The sequence below is a fragment of the Acomys russatus genome, chromosome 1, assembly GCF_903995435.1.
Source record: "Acomys russatus chromosome 1, mAcoRus1.1, whole genome shotgun sequence".
Lineage (NCBI taxonomy): Eukaryota > Metazoa > Chordata > Mammalia > Rodentia > Muridae > Acomys > Acomys russatus.
The window spans coordinates 9,678,592-9,688,390 of record NC_067137.1 but is presented as its reverse complement, the minus strand read 5'-3'; the positions used below and the strand labels follow the sequence as shown (position 1 = coordinate 9,688,390).

General features: G+C 55.7%; 2 protein-coding genes across 2 annotated transcripts in view; both read right to left on the bottom strand.

Moving 5' to 3' along the window:
• Positions 1 to 653: 653 nt before the first annotated feature.
• Positions 654 to 2,964, bottom strand: Zfp36l2 (ZFP36 ring finger protein like 2). Its single transcript, XM_051161524.1, has 2 exons — positions 2,646 to 2,964; positions 654 to 2,151 (listed from the first exon to the last, which is right to left on the bottom strand). The coding sequence occupies exons 1-2, from the start codon at positions 2,694 to 2,696 to the stop codon at positions 727 to 729; spliced, it is 1,476 nt and encodes a 491-aa protein (XP_051017481.1). The 5' UTR covers positions 2,697 to 2,964; the 3' UTR covers positions 654 to 726.
• A 4,349-nt stretch (positions 2,965 to 7,313) lies between these two features.
• The window catches only part of Thada (THADA armadillo repeat containing), a 282,053-nt gene continuing 279,567 nt past the window's right edge, over positions 7,314 to 9,799 (bottom strand). The window contains exons 37-38 of the mRNA XM_051161396.1: positions 8,796 to 8,965; positions 7,314 to 7,814 (exon numbers count right to left, since the gene is read on the bottom strand). Of these exons, the coding sequence (XP_051017353.1) occupies positions 7,437 to 7,814; positions 8,796 to 8,965 (548 nt within the window). The 3' untranslated portion in view covers positions 7,314 to 7,436. The remainder of the gene's footprint in view (positions 7,815 to 8,795; positions 8,966 to 9,799) is intronic.

Here is a 9,799-nt window from a genome sequence, read left to right as displayed (position 1 = left end):
ATTTCCCAACAATTATGAACTGAGCTCTGCCCAAGGCTTCCAGAGAGCAGAGGAAATGGTTCTAAGCTAAACACCCCCTAAGTGGTGGCAATGAGACCAGGATCAAACTTTGGAATGCAAGGGTTCCCCCACCCCAGACACTCACAACTTTGTTAAACAAAAACAAGGAAAACAACCGAGACAAACAGGACTGGGGGCTACTCTGTCAAGGCATGTTCTTGGCATTATTTTGAATCCTAGAAGCTTATATCTAGCCAGCCGGATGGCTCACTCTGGTCTGAGACAAATATTAGGAACCCCTTCCAAGGTAAGAGTTCTCACATCTGGACTGTGGCTAAGGCTTTCAAGTGAAAAGAGATGGAATGGTGGTTGGCAGCTGCTGGTGCTGGGCTGATTTTTTTCTTTTTAAACTAGAGTTTCCAACTCATCGGAGACCTAAACAAGTGTTTGACATCTTTTGTTCTATCTGCATCACAATCGCCCTGTTGTGAATATTTTGTTCATTCATGCAAAAAGTTCCTTGGCTTTTATTTCAACAAGAACGAAACTTTGTAAAAAAGAATTAAAAAAAAAAGAGAGAAAACCGAAAGGGAAGGGGCGGGGCCCCCTCTCAGAGTCGAGTCCAAGTGCTCGGTGGGGCCAGCAAGTCGGCCAGCGGCAGTGTCACCCCCGCCCGGTGCCCCCTGCAGCGCCTCTCCCAAACCCTCGCCGGGGGCCCTCCTTGCCTCAATCGTCGGAGATGGAGAGGCGACTGAAGATGGGCAGGCGGCGGCCCGGGTCCAGGCTGGGGGACTCCGAGCCGCTGAGGCTGCCGGAGCTCAGCGAGCCGCTCAGGTAGCTGTCCCGGTCAGACAGCGAGTCCGGGGGGCTGGGGGGCGAATCGAACACGGGCGACTCGGACAGACGGCGCGGCAGCTGGAAGCCAAAGGGCGGCGAGGGCGGCGCGGGGGCCGCCGGGGGCTGTGCTGTGGGCGGCGCGGGGCCCGCCAGGCCCTGCTGCTGGCTGCGGTAGTAGGCGGCGGCGGCCGCGGCGGCGAAGCTGTGGGTCTGGATGGCAAGCGGCGTGATGAGGCTGCTCAGCTCCGGGCCGAAGGCGAAGGCGTTGTTGGCGCACGAGTTGCCCGAGCAGGAGGCGCACGGGGCTCCGGGGGTCAGCAGGTCCTCCGCGCCCCCGGGGCCGTAGAGCAGAGCGGCTGCCGCCGCAGCCGCCGCCGAGGCGCAGCAGGTCGGGGCGCCCGAGGGCGTGGAGGCCGCCGAGGTGGAGGAGCAAGAAGAAGCGGAGGAGGAACAAGAGGAGGCCGACGAACAGGAGGGCGGCGGCGGCGTGCGAGAAGTGGGGCTGTCGAGCAGGAGCGGCGACTCCAGACCCCCTGGTGGCTGGTGGTGGCCCGACGGGAAGCCGGAGAAGCTGAGGCTGTGGTGCAGCTTGGGCCGCGGCTCCCGGGCAAAGCCCAGGTGCAGCGCGTCCCGCGCGCCAAAAGCTCGCAGGTCCCCGGAGGCGCCCCCAGATGGCGCGGGCCGCCGCTCGTCCGCGTTGTGGATGAAGTGGCAGCGAGGGCCATACGGGCAGAAGCCGATGGTGTGGAAGGTGCGGCACAGCTCCGTCTTGTACTTGGGGTGCCGGGTGAGGCTGCGCAGCTCATGGAAGCCATGCGCGAACTGGCACTTCTCGCCATACTTGCACGTGCCGCTCTCCTCGAAGGGTCGGCACAGCTCGGTCTTGTAGCGCGTGGAGTTGATCTGGGAGCCGCTGCCCCCCTTCTGCTGCTGCTGCTGCTGCTGCTGCAGGTGCAGGAGGTGCTGGCTGCGCTCTCCGTTCTCGCTGAACGAGCGGTCCCGGAATTTGTTCTCCTTGTTGACCAGCGCCGTGGTGCCACTGCCCCCAGAAGGCTCCTTGAGCTGGCCGTAGGAGGAAGGGCCGCCCGCGCCTGAGGAGCCGCAGCTGCCGCCGTTAGGGGCGCCTAGGAACTTGGGAGAGCAGCTGCCCGAACTGGGCGCGGAGTGGGCGAGCGCATGTAGGTTGCTGGCCGAATGGCGTCGCAGGAAGCCCGGTGTGAAGCTCGAGCTAGGGGCAGCAGCAGCCACGGGCGTCCCCACAGCCTTCTTGTCCAGCATGTTGTTCAGATTGAGGTTGGCCAGGGATTTCTCCGTCTGCCAAAGGGAAGGGTGCGGGGACGGGATGAAGATCGGAGGGGAAGAAGAGTTGGGGCAACTTACAGAGTGAACGCCTAGTCTCTACTGCCCACTTTCTTTTTCCCGGCAGATTTCAATTTAGCCTTCACCGTTACCCCAGCAAAACTCAGGCCAGAGAGAGTGGAGGACGCCCACCGGGGCCGCACCGGGTCTAGCCATGTGATCCTGGGCCCGTGGCCACGGGGTGGGCGGCGCAAACACTGTCCGGGAAGTCCCGGCAGCGTGGCCGCGGTCGGCTCGGGAGGAGAGCCCCAGCTTTAGCCGCTACTCACTCCCTCCCAGCTCTCCACGCCCACAGTCGCAAGCACACACAGCACTGCTAACTCCAGGACTTCCCTCCACCCGCAAAGTCAACTTGGAAGGGTCCCTCCCGCCCCAGCCCGGCCCGGTGGCCAAGTCTCGGGACTCCAAGGGCTCCAGGCCGTCCGCCGTCCTTCCCGCTGCCCGCTTACCTTGCACAAGAAGTCGATATCGTAGAAGGCAGACAGAAGTGTGGTCGACATTTTTCTGGGTCCTGTAATAGTCGGAACTGCAAGCGGGGAGGTTGGGAGGAGCCCTCGGTGCGGCGCGGCCCGGCCCGAGCCAAGACGAATAACGGGCGAGGGGCGGGGAGGGACGGAAAGTTTGCTGGTGGGGCCGAGGAGGAGGGAGAAGGCAGCGGCGCGGAGTGGGGGGCAGAGGGAGAAGCGAGAGCGCAGCTCGGCGCCCCGGCCCGCCCCCCGCGCGAGCCGACGGCAGCTCGCGGACTAGTGGAACACGGAGACCCGCGAGCGCGCGCCCTATATACAGCCCCGGAGCGGCGCGGCGGCGGGGCAAAGCGCACCGGGGGAGGGGACAGAGCGCTGACCCGCCAGGGTCTCCAGGCAACACCGCCCGCCGGCTGGCGGACGTCAGGCGCCTTCTCGGTCTCTCATTGGTCGCCGCCAATTTTTTTCCCCTCGGGGAGGGGGCGGGGCGGGGCGGGCAGCCCGGGCGTCTAGGCGGCGTGGGGAGTGCGGCCCCTTTGGGTGCTGCTGGGTGGCGGCTGCGGCGGCGGGAAAGTTCCGCTCTCCTCTGCCTCTGGTTAAAACGTTGGAAAGCACTTCCACCTTCTGTGACCGGGTCCGGGCCACCCTGGACGTGCCTTTCCCCGCCCGGTCCTGCTAGGCTAACTGGCACAGCCTTTATCTCCCACCCTTGTTTTTGCTTGGCGCGCGGGAGTTGCAAAATCCAACAATACTGCAATAGCGCGTCTTGCCAGGCTGGTTGGCAAAGGGTGCTTGGAACTGGGGGCCCCCCCCGGGCTAGCGCCCTATCCGGTAGGTGGCAGCTCAGGCCCGGCTGCACGTGGAGACTAAGTAGGAGTGGGGGCGGGAGCGACCAGCCTGGCGGAGCAGTGGCTCTTTTCCCCGCCCCTCTCCCCGCCCAGGCTCTGTAAACAGGACTTGTGCACTGGGGCCTGTTGGGCAGGGCTGAGTGTCTGAGGACAAGGCGCTGGCTTTGCTAATCATATCACAAGACCTTGAGCCTGGGCCAAAGGCGCGGAGTGGCTCGGGGAGTCCAGGGCGGGAGAGCCGATTGGGGGGCGGGGGGGAGGGGACGGGGACGGACGGACACGACTAGAGGGAAGTCAGGGAAGCAGCGTGGACATGGAGGAGGTCACTTCCTACACTTTTATGTTTGCTGGTTGGCCCTGCCTTCCCACCGTCTCGGGTGGGGGTGCAGCTGCTGGCCAAGGCTTCCCGCCTGCACAGCCTTGGCCTGTTGAGTCCTGCATCTGCAGTCCTCTTCGGCTGTGGGAGGCACCGCATCAAATATAAGCTCTACTGGCTGCCGGAGGCGGTGGTTGCTGAACCGCCACCCAGGTGTGTGCGTCCATTCTGTTGGCTTTGGTGCAACCCCTTGTAGCTTTCGGGATTCCCCCAAAGTCGCCTGGCCGTTTCTGAGAGGGGGTACACACCCCCATCTAGCGCCCAGTGAGGTTAAAACAGCTTTATTTGGCTGTTCTGGTCAGGTCCAAATCCCTTTCTCCCTACTCTTGAGTCCATACTGGCTGCCAAAGGCTGGAGTTGGGTCCGTGATTTCACCCAGCTGGCCGCCCAGGCTGCCCTGAGTGGAAGGCCCAGGAGCTGCCAGGGAAGGACGCTTGACCTACACCCCTTCCACGTTGCTCTTCCTGTCTGCTTGCACTCAGTCCGGTGTGCGCTCGGGTCTGTATCGGTACCCCTGGAAGGGAAGGTAGGCCTGTCACTCAACAGGCTCCTGAGTCCCGCGTGCATTTGCCCGCACTGCAGTGCGTGCTGTCCATGTAGATAGAACTCAGGGCAGAGCCGGACTTGAGCGTCACGAATGTAGAGCTGACTGGGTATACTGGCTCACACCTACAATCCCAGCACTTGGAAGGCTAAGGCAGGCAAACTGTAGTGAGTTGCAGGCCAGCCTAGCTCTGCTTAGTGTAAGACCCTACCTCAATAAAGGAAAAAGAAATCGGAGTTGTAGTTGAGGCTCTGCTCCTGGGAAGTCATGTAGTCTGGGGCAAATCACATAGTCTGTTTGGTACTTGAGTTTTCTTTGCTTTTTGTTTTGTTTTTTTTTTTTTTTTTTTTTTTTTTGGTTTTTCGAGACTGTGTTTCTCATGTAGTGATTGGCTGTCCTAGACTCACTTTGTAGACCCCACCTGCCTTTGCCTCCCCAGTGCTGGGATTAAAGGTGTGTGCCACCATGCCCCCGGCTTCTTTTCATACTTATTTAGTGCTCTGCCTGCATGACAGAAGAGGCTGTTAGATTGCACTGTAGATGGTTATGAGCCACCATGTGGTGGCTGGGAATTGCTCTCAGGAACTCGGGAAGAGCAGTGAGTGCTCTTAACCTCTGAGCCATCTCTCTACCCAGTACTTGGTTTTCTTACTTATAACACAAAAATTCTTACTTTCATCACTCCATCACTTCTGTCAAAGTACAAACACAATAGCCAAGGTATTTAAAAGATTAAAAAGCCCTCACTATCTTAAATATTAAAGCAATCTGGCTTTTGGCTGTGGCCAGAGCAGAGGGACTGAGGGTCACCCAAATCTTAGGACCCTAAAGTGTTGTGACTTCAGGAGAGGTGGCTTCTTCACTCTTCCCACCCATGTCACTTTGGCCCCTAGAAACTTCTGGGCAGCTGTGGATGAAAGGACCCGATGCCTAAGTCTCTGTGACTAAATGTTTCCAGGTTCCTCTCAGGATGCCTCAGGAAAGCATGCAGAAGCCGTTCCCCACGCTGCTGCTGGTAGGCTTTCGGATACAAGCCTGTGGAAACATCCATCCTTCCTGCCCACCCAGACTGGCCACAGCCAGCCAAGATCCAAGGCTGGGGTAATGCCTAGCCAACAGCATTGAGAACACCCACCGGGGAGACGGTAGGATGGACTTGGCGATACCACAGACATGTTCTGGTACATGCTTTGGTACAGCATGTCTGCTAGTGCGAGATAGTTTTGTTGTTAAGCAACTACTTGTATTTCACTTAGATGGGAGGGAGAGGGAAGGGTGGCCTCTTCTGTGTGCTGGCCTTTGTCGGGCCCTGAGCAGGATAAATGACTGCATTCAACAGCAGCCCCTCTCACCAGCTAGATCTTAAAATAAAACAGTAGTGCACCGCTGGGCATGATGGGTATGCCTGTGATCTTGGCACTCAGGAGGCAGAGGCAGGAGGATTAGCACAAGTTTGAGGCCAGGCTGGTGTAAATAGCAAGCTCGATTCAGAAAAATAAAAGCAAAACCCCAAAGGTTTTCAATTAAGGTTAATCAAGGTTAACAAATGTTAGGTTTTCAATTTTTCATAAAGGGTGGGCTATACTGATGCCTAACTAGGTAATCACTACAGGGTGGTGATTTGCAAAGCCACCTGAGGGATATTCTGTTCCTCTTCATGGACGCTGCTCCTGCCTTCCTCCTTCCTGTACGCCACTGAGCACACTTCCAGCATAGCTGTGCTTTTACAGAGCTGCATGGTTTCTTCTCAGAGACTAACTACATGTGAAACCTCAGCTTTTCTGCAGAAGGAAATGGCATATGAAACACTTCTCTGATGTACACATTCAGTTCTTTTCCCCATAATTCTAAGTGACTACTCAGCTGAGAAGTATCTGAACGTATTTGTAGGCCTCCAAGTGTCTAACTATGACTGGCATGGCCTTTGTAGATAACTCTAGATGTGGACCAGGCTACAACACATCCAAGCCGTGAACTTGTGTGAGACTGAAAGTATACATTAACAGTGGTAAGCTGGCCCGTGAGGCACGGCTCAGTTGTAGAGGTGCTGGCTCTCTGGGACTCATGCGAAGTAGAAGGAGAGGACTGGCTCTCTAGAGTTGTCCTCTGATTTCCACAGGCTTGTATGCTGTGGCGTGCCCGCCCATCATGCACAGGTGGGGAAAGTAGTTTAAAGTACATTCTAAGCTAGTAAGCTGAGGAACTAGATCAGGAGCATAACGTGTGCAAGAGTGCCACCTGCTGGGTGTCAGAGGCAGCCAGCCGAGCTGGGCTTGAAGTGACAAGAACCCTTTCTAGATGGGATTACTGAAGTGGATAAATGTGTTTATTGGCATCTGAAATAATCGTTCTGTTGTTTCCACCAGTCGCAGGGCAGTAAACAGTGTAGACATCAATGAATCCAGCTTGGCCAGGTTTTTCTTTTCCCTAGGCTCCTTCAAGAGGCTGAAGTAACACACGGGTGACAACCAGGTTCCCTAGCCTTTGCAGGCATGTCTGGGGGAGACAGGAGGACTCTTAACATGGGCCACTGAAGGACTTGCACACGTAGATAATAAAACACAAATATTTGCATGGGCTGGATTCTTAATTCTCCCAGAATCTAACACTTGGAACATATTTCTCCTTTGATAAAATGGAATAATGTTTAGAAATATGACCAAATAGGTGTTTACTAACTAATCCAGGAGGACTTGTGTGTGCGAAAACCCAATTCAATATAGCCAGTGCCCAGGAACTAGGCTCTGGCTGGAAGTTCTTCAGGATGGAAAGGCTAATTCAGGCCTGCAGGGGGCCTGCACCTGGGGACAGTAAATACTCAGCACAGCCTCATTTCCTACAGCCGCTGCTGTGCACTGGGCTGCCTTGGTGAGTGTACTGAGACAAAGCCTCTGTAGGCAAGGACAGGAGCCGAGACACCCAGAAGGAGAGAGTTTGAATTTATGTCCAATGTGTTTCTTGCAGACCTGGGTTGGAGACAGTCCACTCCCTGCCCCAGCCTTCTTACTTCAACACGCTGTTTCTGTTCTTGGGGCCATTAACCGTCTCCATTCCCTGGGACTGTCTTCAGCTCTGAGCGCCTCCTTCCCATCCAGGACGTCCAGCAGCTTCAGGACCGCCAACGTCCTCTCCTCTTGAATGCGCAGCCTTGTGTACTCCACTGTCTTCAGAAACTCAGCTGAGAGCGGAAGTTCTCTGAAGAGCTGAGAGATGAGGTGATGCTGCTCTGATGCTATCCTCTGCAGGGAACGGAGCTGCTGGGAGTGCAGGGATTGCCGGGCAGACTGACAGAGATGCAAGAGTTGCGTATACAGGTATTTCACGAAGGTCAGGCTCTCAGCCCAAAAGTTGACTTCTGATTTTTCAAATATGTAGTCCTCTTCCCCCTGCATTGAACGTAAACACCCAAAGTAAATCTTCCAGGGAAGGCTGCCAACCCCCAGGCACACCCCACAGGGCCCTGCTAGCTGTGCCTCCTGTGAGGCTGACTGAGGGCCCACTTGGGTCTGTCAACACCCAGGCCACACCACTTGTAGCTCTGAAGGTCACCTCTGCCTCCACTCTGGACTTCCCTGCCAGAGGCACGCTCTTCTCCTAGTGCAACATGACCTCTGATAAAGACATGAAGCAGCTCAAAGCCAAGAGATTTTTGGGAACTAATGGTGAGGAAGTAGGTCTTAGATTTTAAGGTGTACTGAGAAACCGGAGGCAAGCACAAGGGAAATCTCAGTGGCAAAGCAGAGTTAGTGAGCACACATGGGACACACGCATTTAGAGGCCACATTTCTAGAATGCCGTGGGTGCTCAGGGCCATTGATCAAAACCACTTCATTACATCTCCACATCTCCTATGAACAGTGTAAGCTGAGTCTTGGTCTGCTCTAGACACCAAGAGAGCTCGAGCCACAGGGTGGGCACAGGTCTCTGCCCTCCCAGTGCCTGTACTGCTTATGCTGCCTTCAGTTTCCAGCTGTGTGTGACTGCTCCCTGTCACTGAGGAAGAGGGGTCTGGCACCATATTCCCTAGAAGGACCCCGATTCTTGGGACAAGCTTAGACCCAGAGCTGTGAGGACCCATGCTAAGATCAACTAATAAGCATTCTTCATAGTTTTTTTCTCCTCCCAGTCTCATCATAGTTTTATTCTCAATATTCAAGGTGCATTTTCAAAGTGCCCTTCTTTACTGTCTGAAAGCTTGCCATTGAGACCTCCAAAATCCCATGTGCCTCACCCAGGAGGCTTTCTCCTAACCAGTCTCTACTGTGCATTAGAGCAGCCAGAGATACACAGCTCCCCAGGCCTGTCAGTCCTACGTCTAGCAGGCTAGACACTGCCTGCCTCCCAGCTCCCTGCGTAATTGGGATTACCTGATGTGGGCTCTGCTCAAGGCCCTCGAGGGCATCACCCTCTCCCAGCAGCCATCCCAGAAGAATGGGCAGTCCCGGCACTAGCTGGTCCCACTGCTGGAGCAAGTCACACAGAACAGCTGAGGCCAGGGCCAGAGCAATGGAGGCATCCACCTGGCAGAAGGCAAATTCTGCAGAGAGAGGAGGGAGGCGATCAATGAATGTAGCTCAGGGCCAGCCCCACGAAGCCTGAAGGACTCTGGGAGCATCAAGAGCTTTAGATAAAATCCCTGTCACCACAATAGGGGTGTTAGACCAGGTCAGTGGAGGGCCCTCATCCCATCCTGGGTCCTTCTCTCTATACTGCTGCTAGACTGAGTCCTAAGGCTAAAAACACCATATCCCATTCCAGAGCAGCACCACCTGGAGGACTAGATGTTTCCCCTTACCCCCTCTAGCACAAGTGGAAGGAGAGGGTGTTGCGTCCCTCGCTTTACCTCCCCTGTTTCACATGATCCATGCATTAGAAGGACAAGAGAATGGTGGCTGTGTGCCAATAAAATGTGACCTGTGATGCTGCCATTCAAACTTGTGTAAAAACACACTCTTTTTCCCTTTCAACACCCCCCCCCACTCCAAATATAGGGTCTCATGTAGCCCAGGCTGGCCTCAAACTGGGTCTGTTGTCAAGGTGACACTGATTTCTGATTCTTCTGCTTCTACCTCTTGGGTACTGGGATTGCAGACATGTGCCATCATGCTTGGTTTCTAGACAAGGAGCACCTTGAGCTTGTGATCTTTTCTGCCTTCGCCTCCCAAATATTGGGACTGTAGGTGTGCACACATGTCCATTTGGTTTTATGCAATACTGAGGACAAGCACTGTAGGCAAGCCTTCTATCCAGTGGGCGAATCCAGCTCTCAGAGCATTTACAAATGTAAAATCCATGCATCCCACAGCCATGCAAAAGCAGGTGAGTGCACTGGGTTTTGGACCTAATTTTTGTATGCTAGGAGAGTTCTCTA

What these genes read in the sequence shown, in the direction of transcription:
- Zfp36l2 (XM_051161524.1), bottom strand. Translation starts at nt 2,696, where the DNA reads ATGTCGACCACACTTCTGTCTGCCTTCTACGATATCGACTTCTTGTGC. An exon ending in ATATCGACTTCTTGTGCAAG is followed by an intron (nt 2,152 to 2,645) that starts GTAAGCGGGCAG and finishes TCCCTTTGGCAG; the next exon opens with ACGGAGAAATCCCTGGCCAA.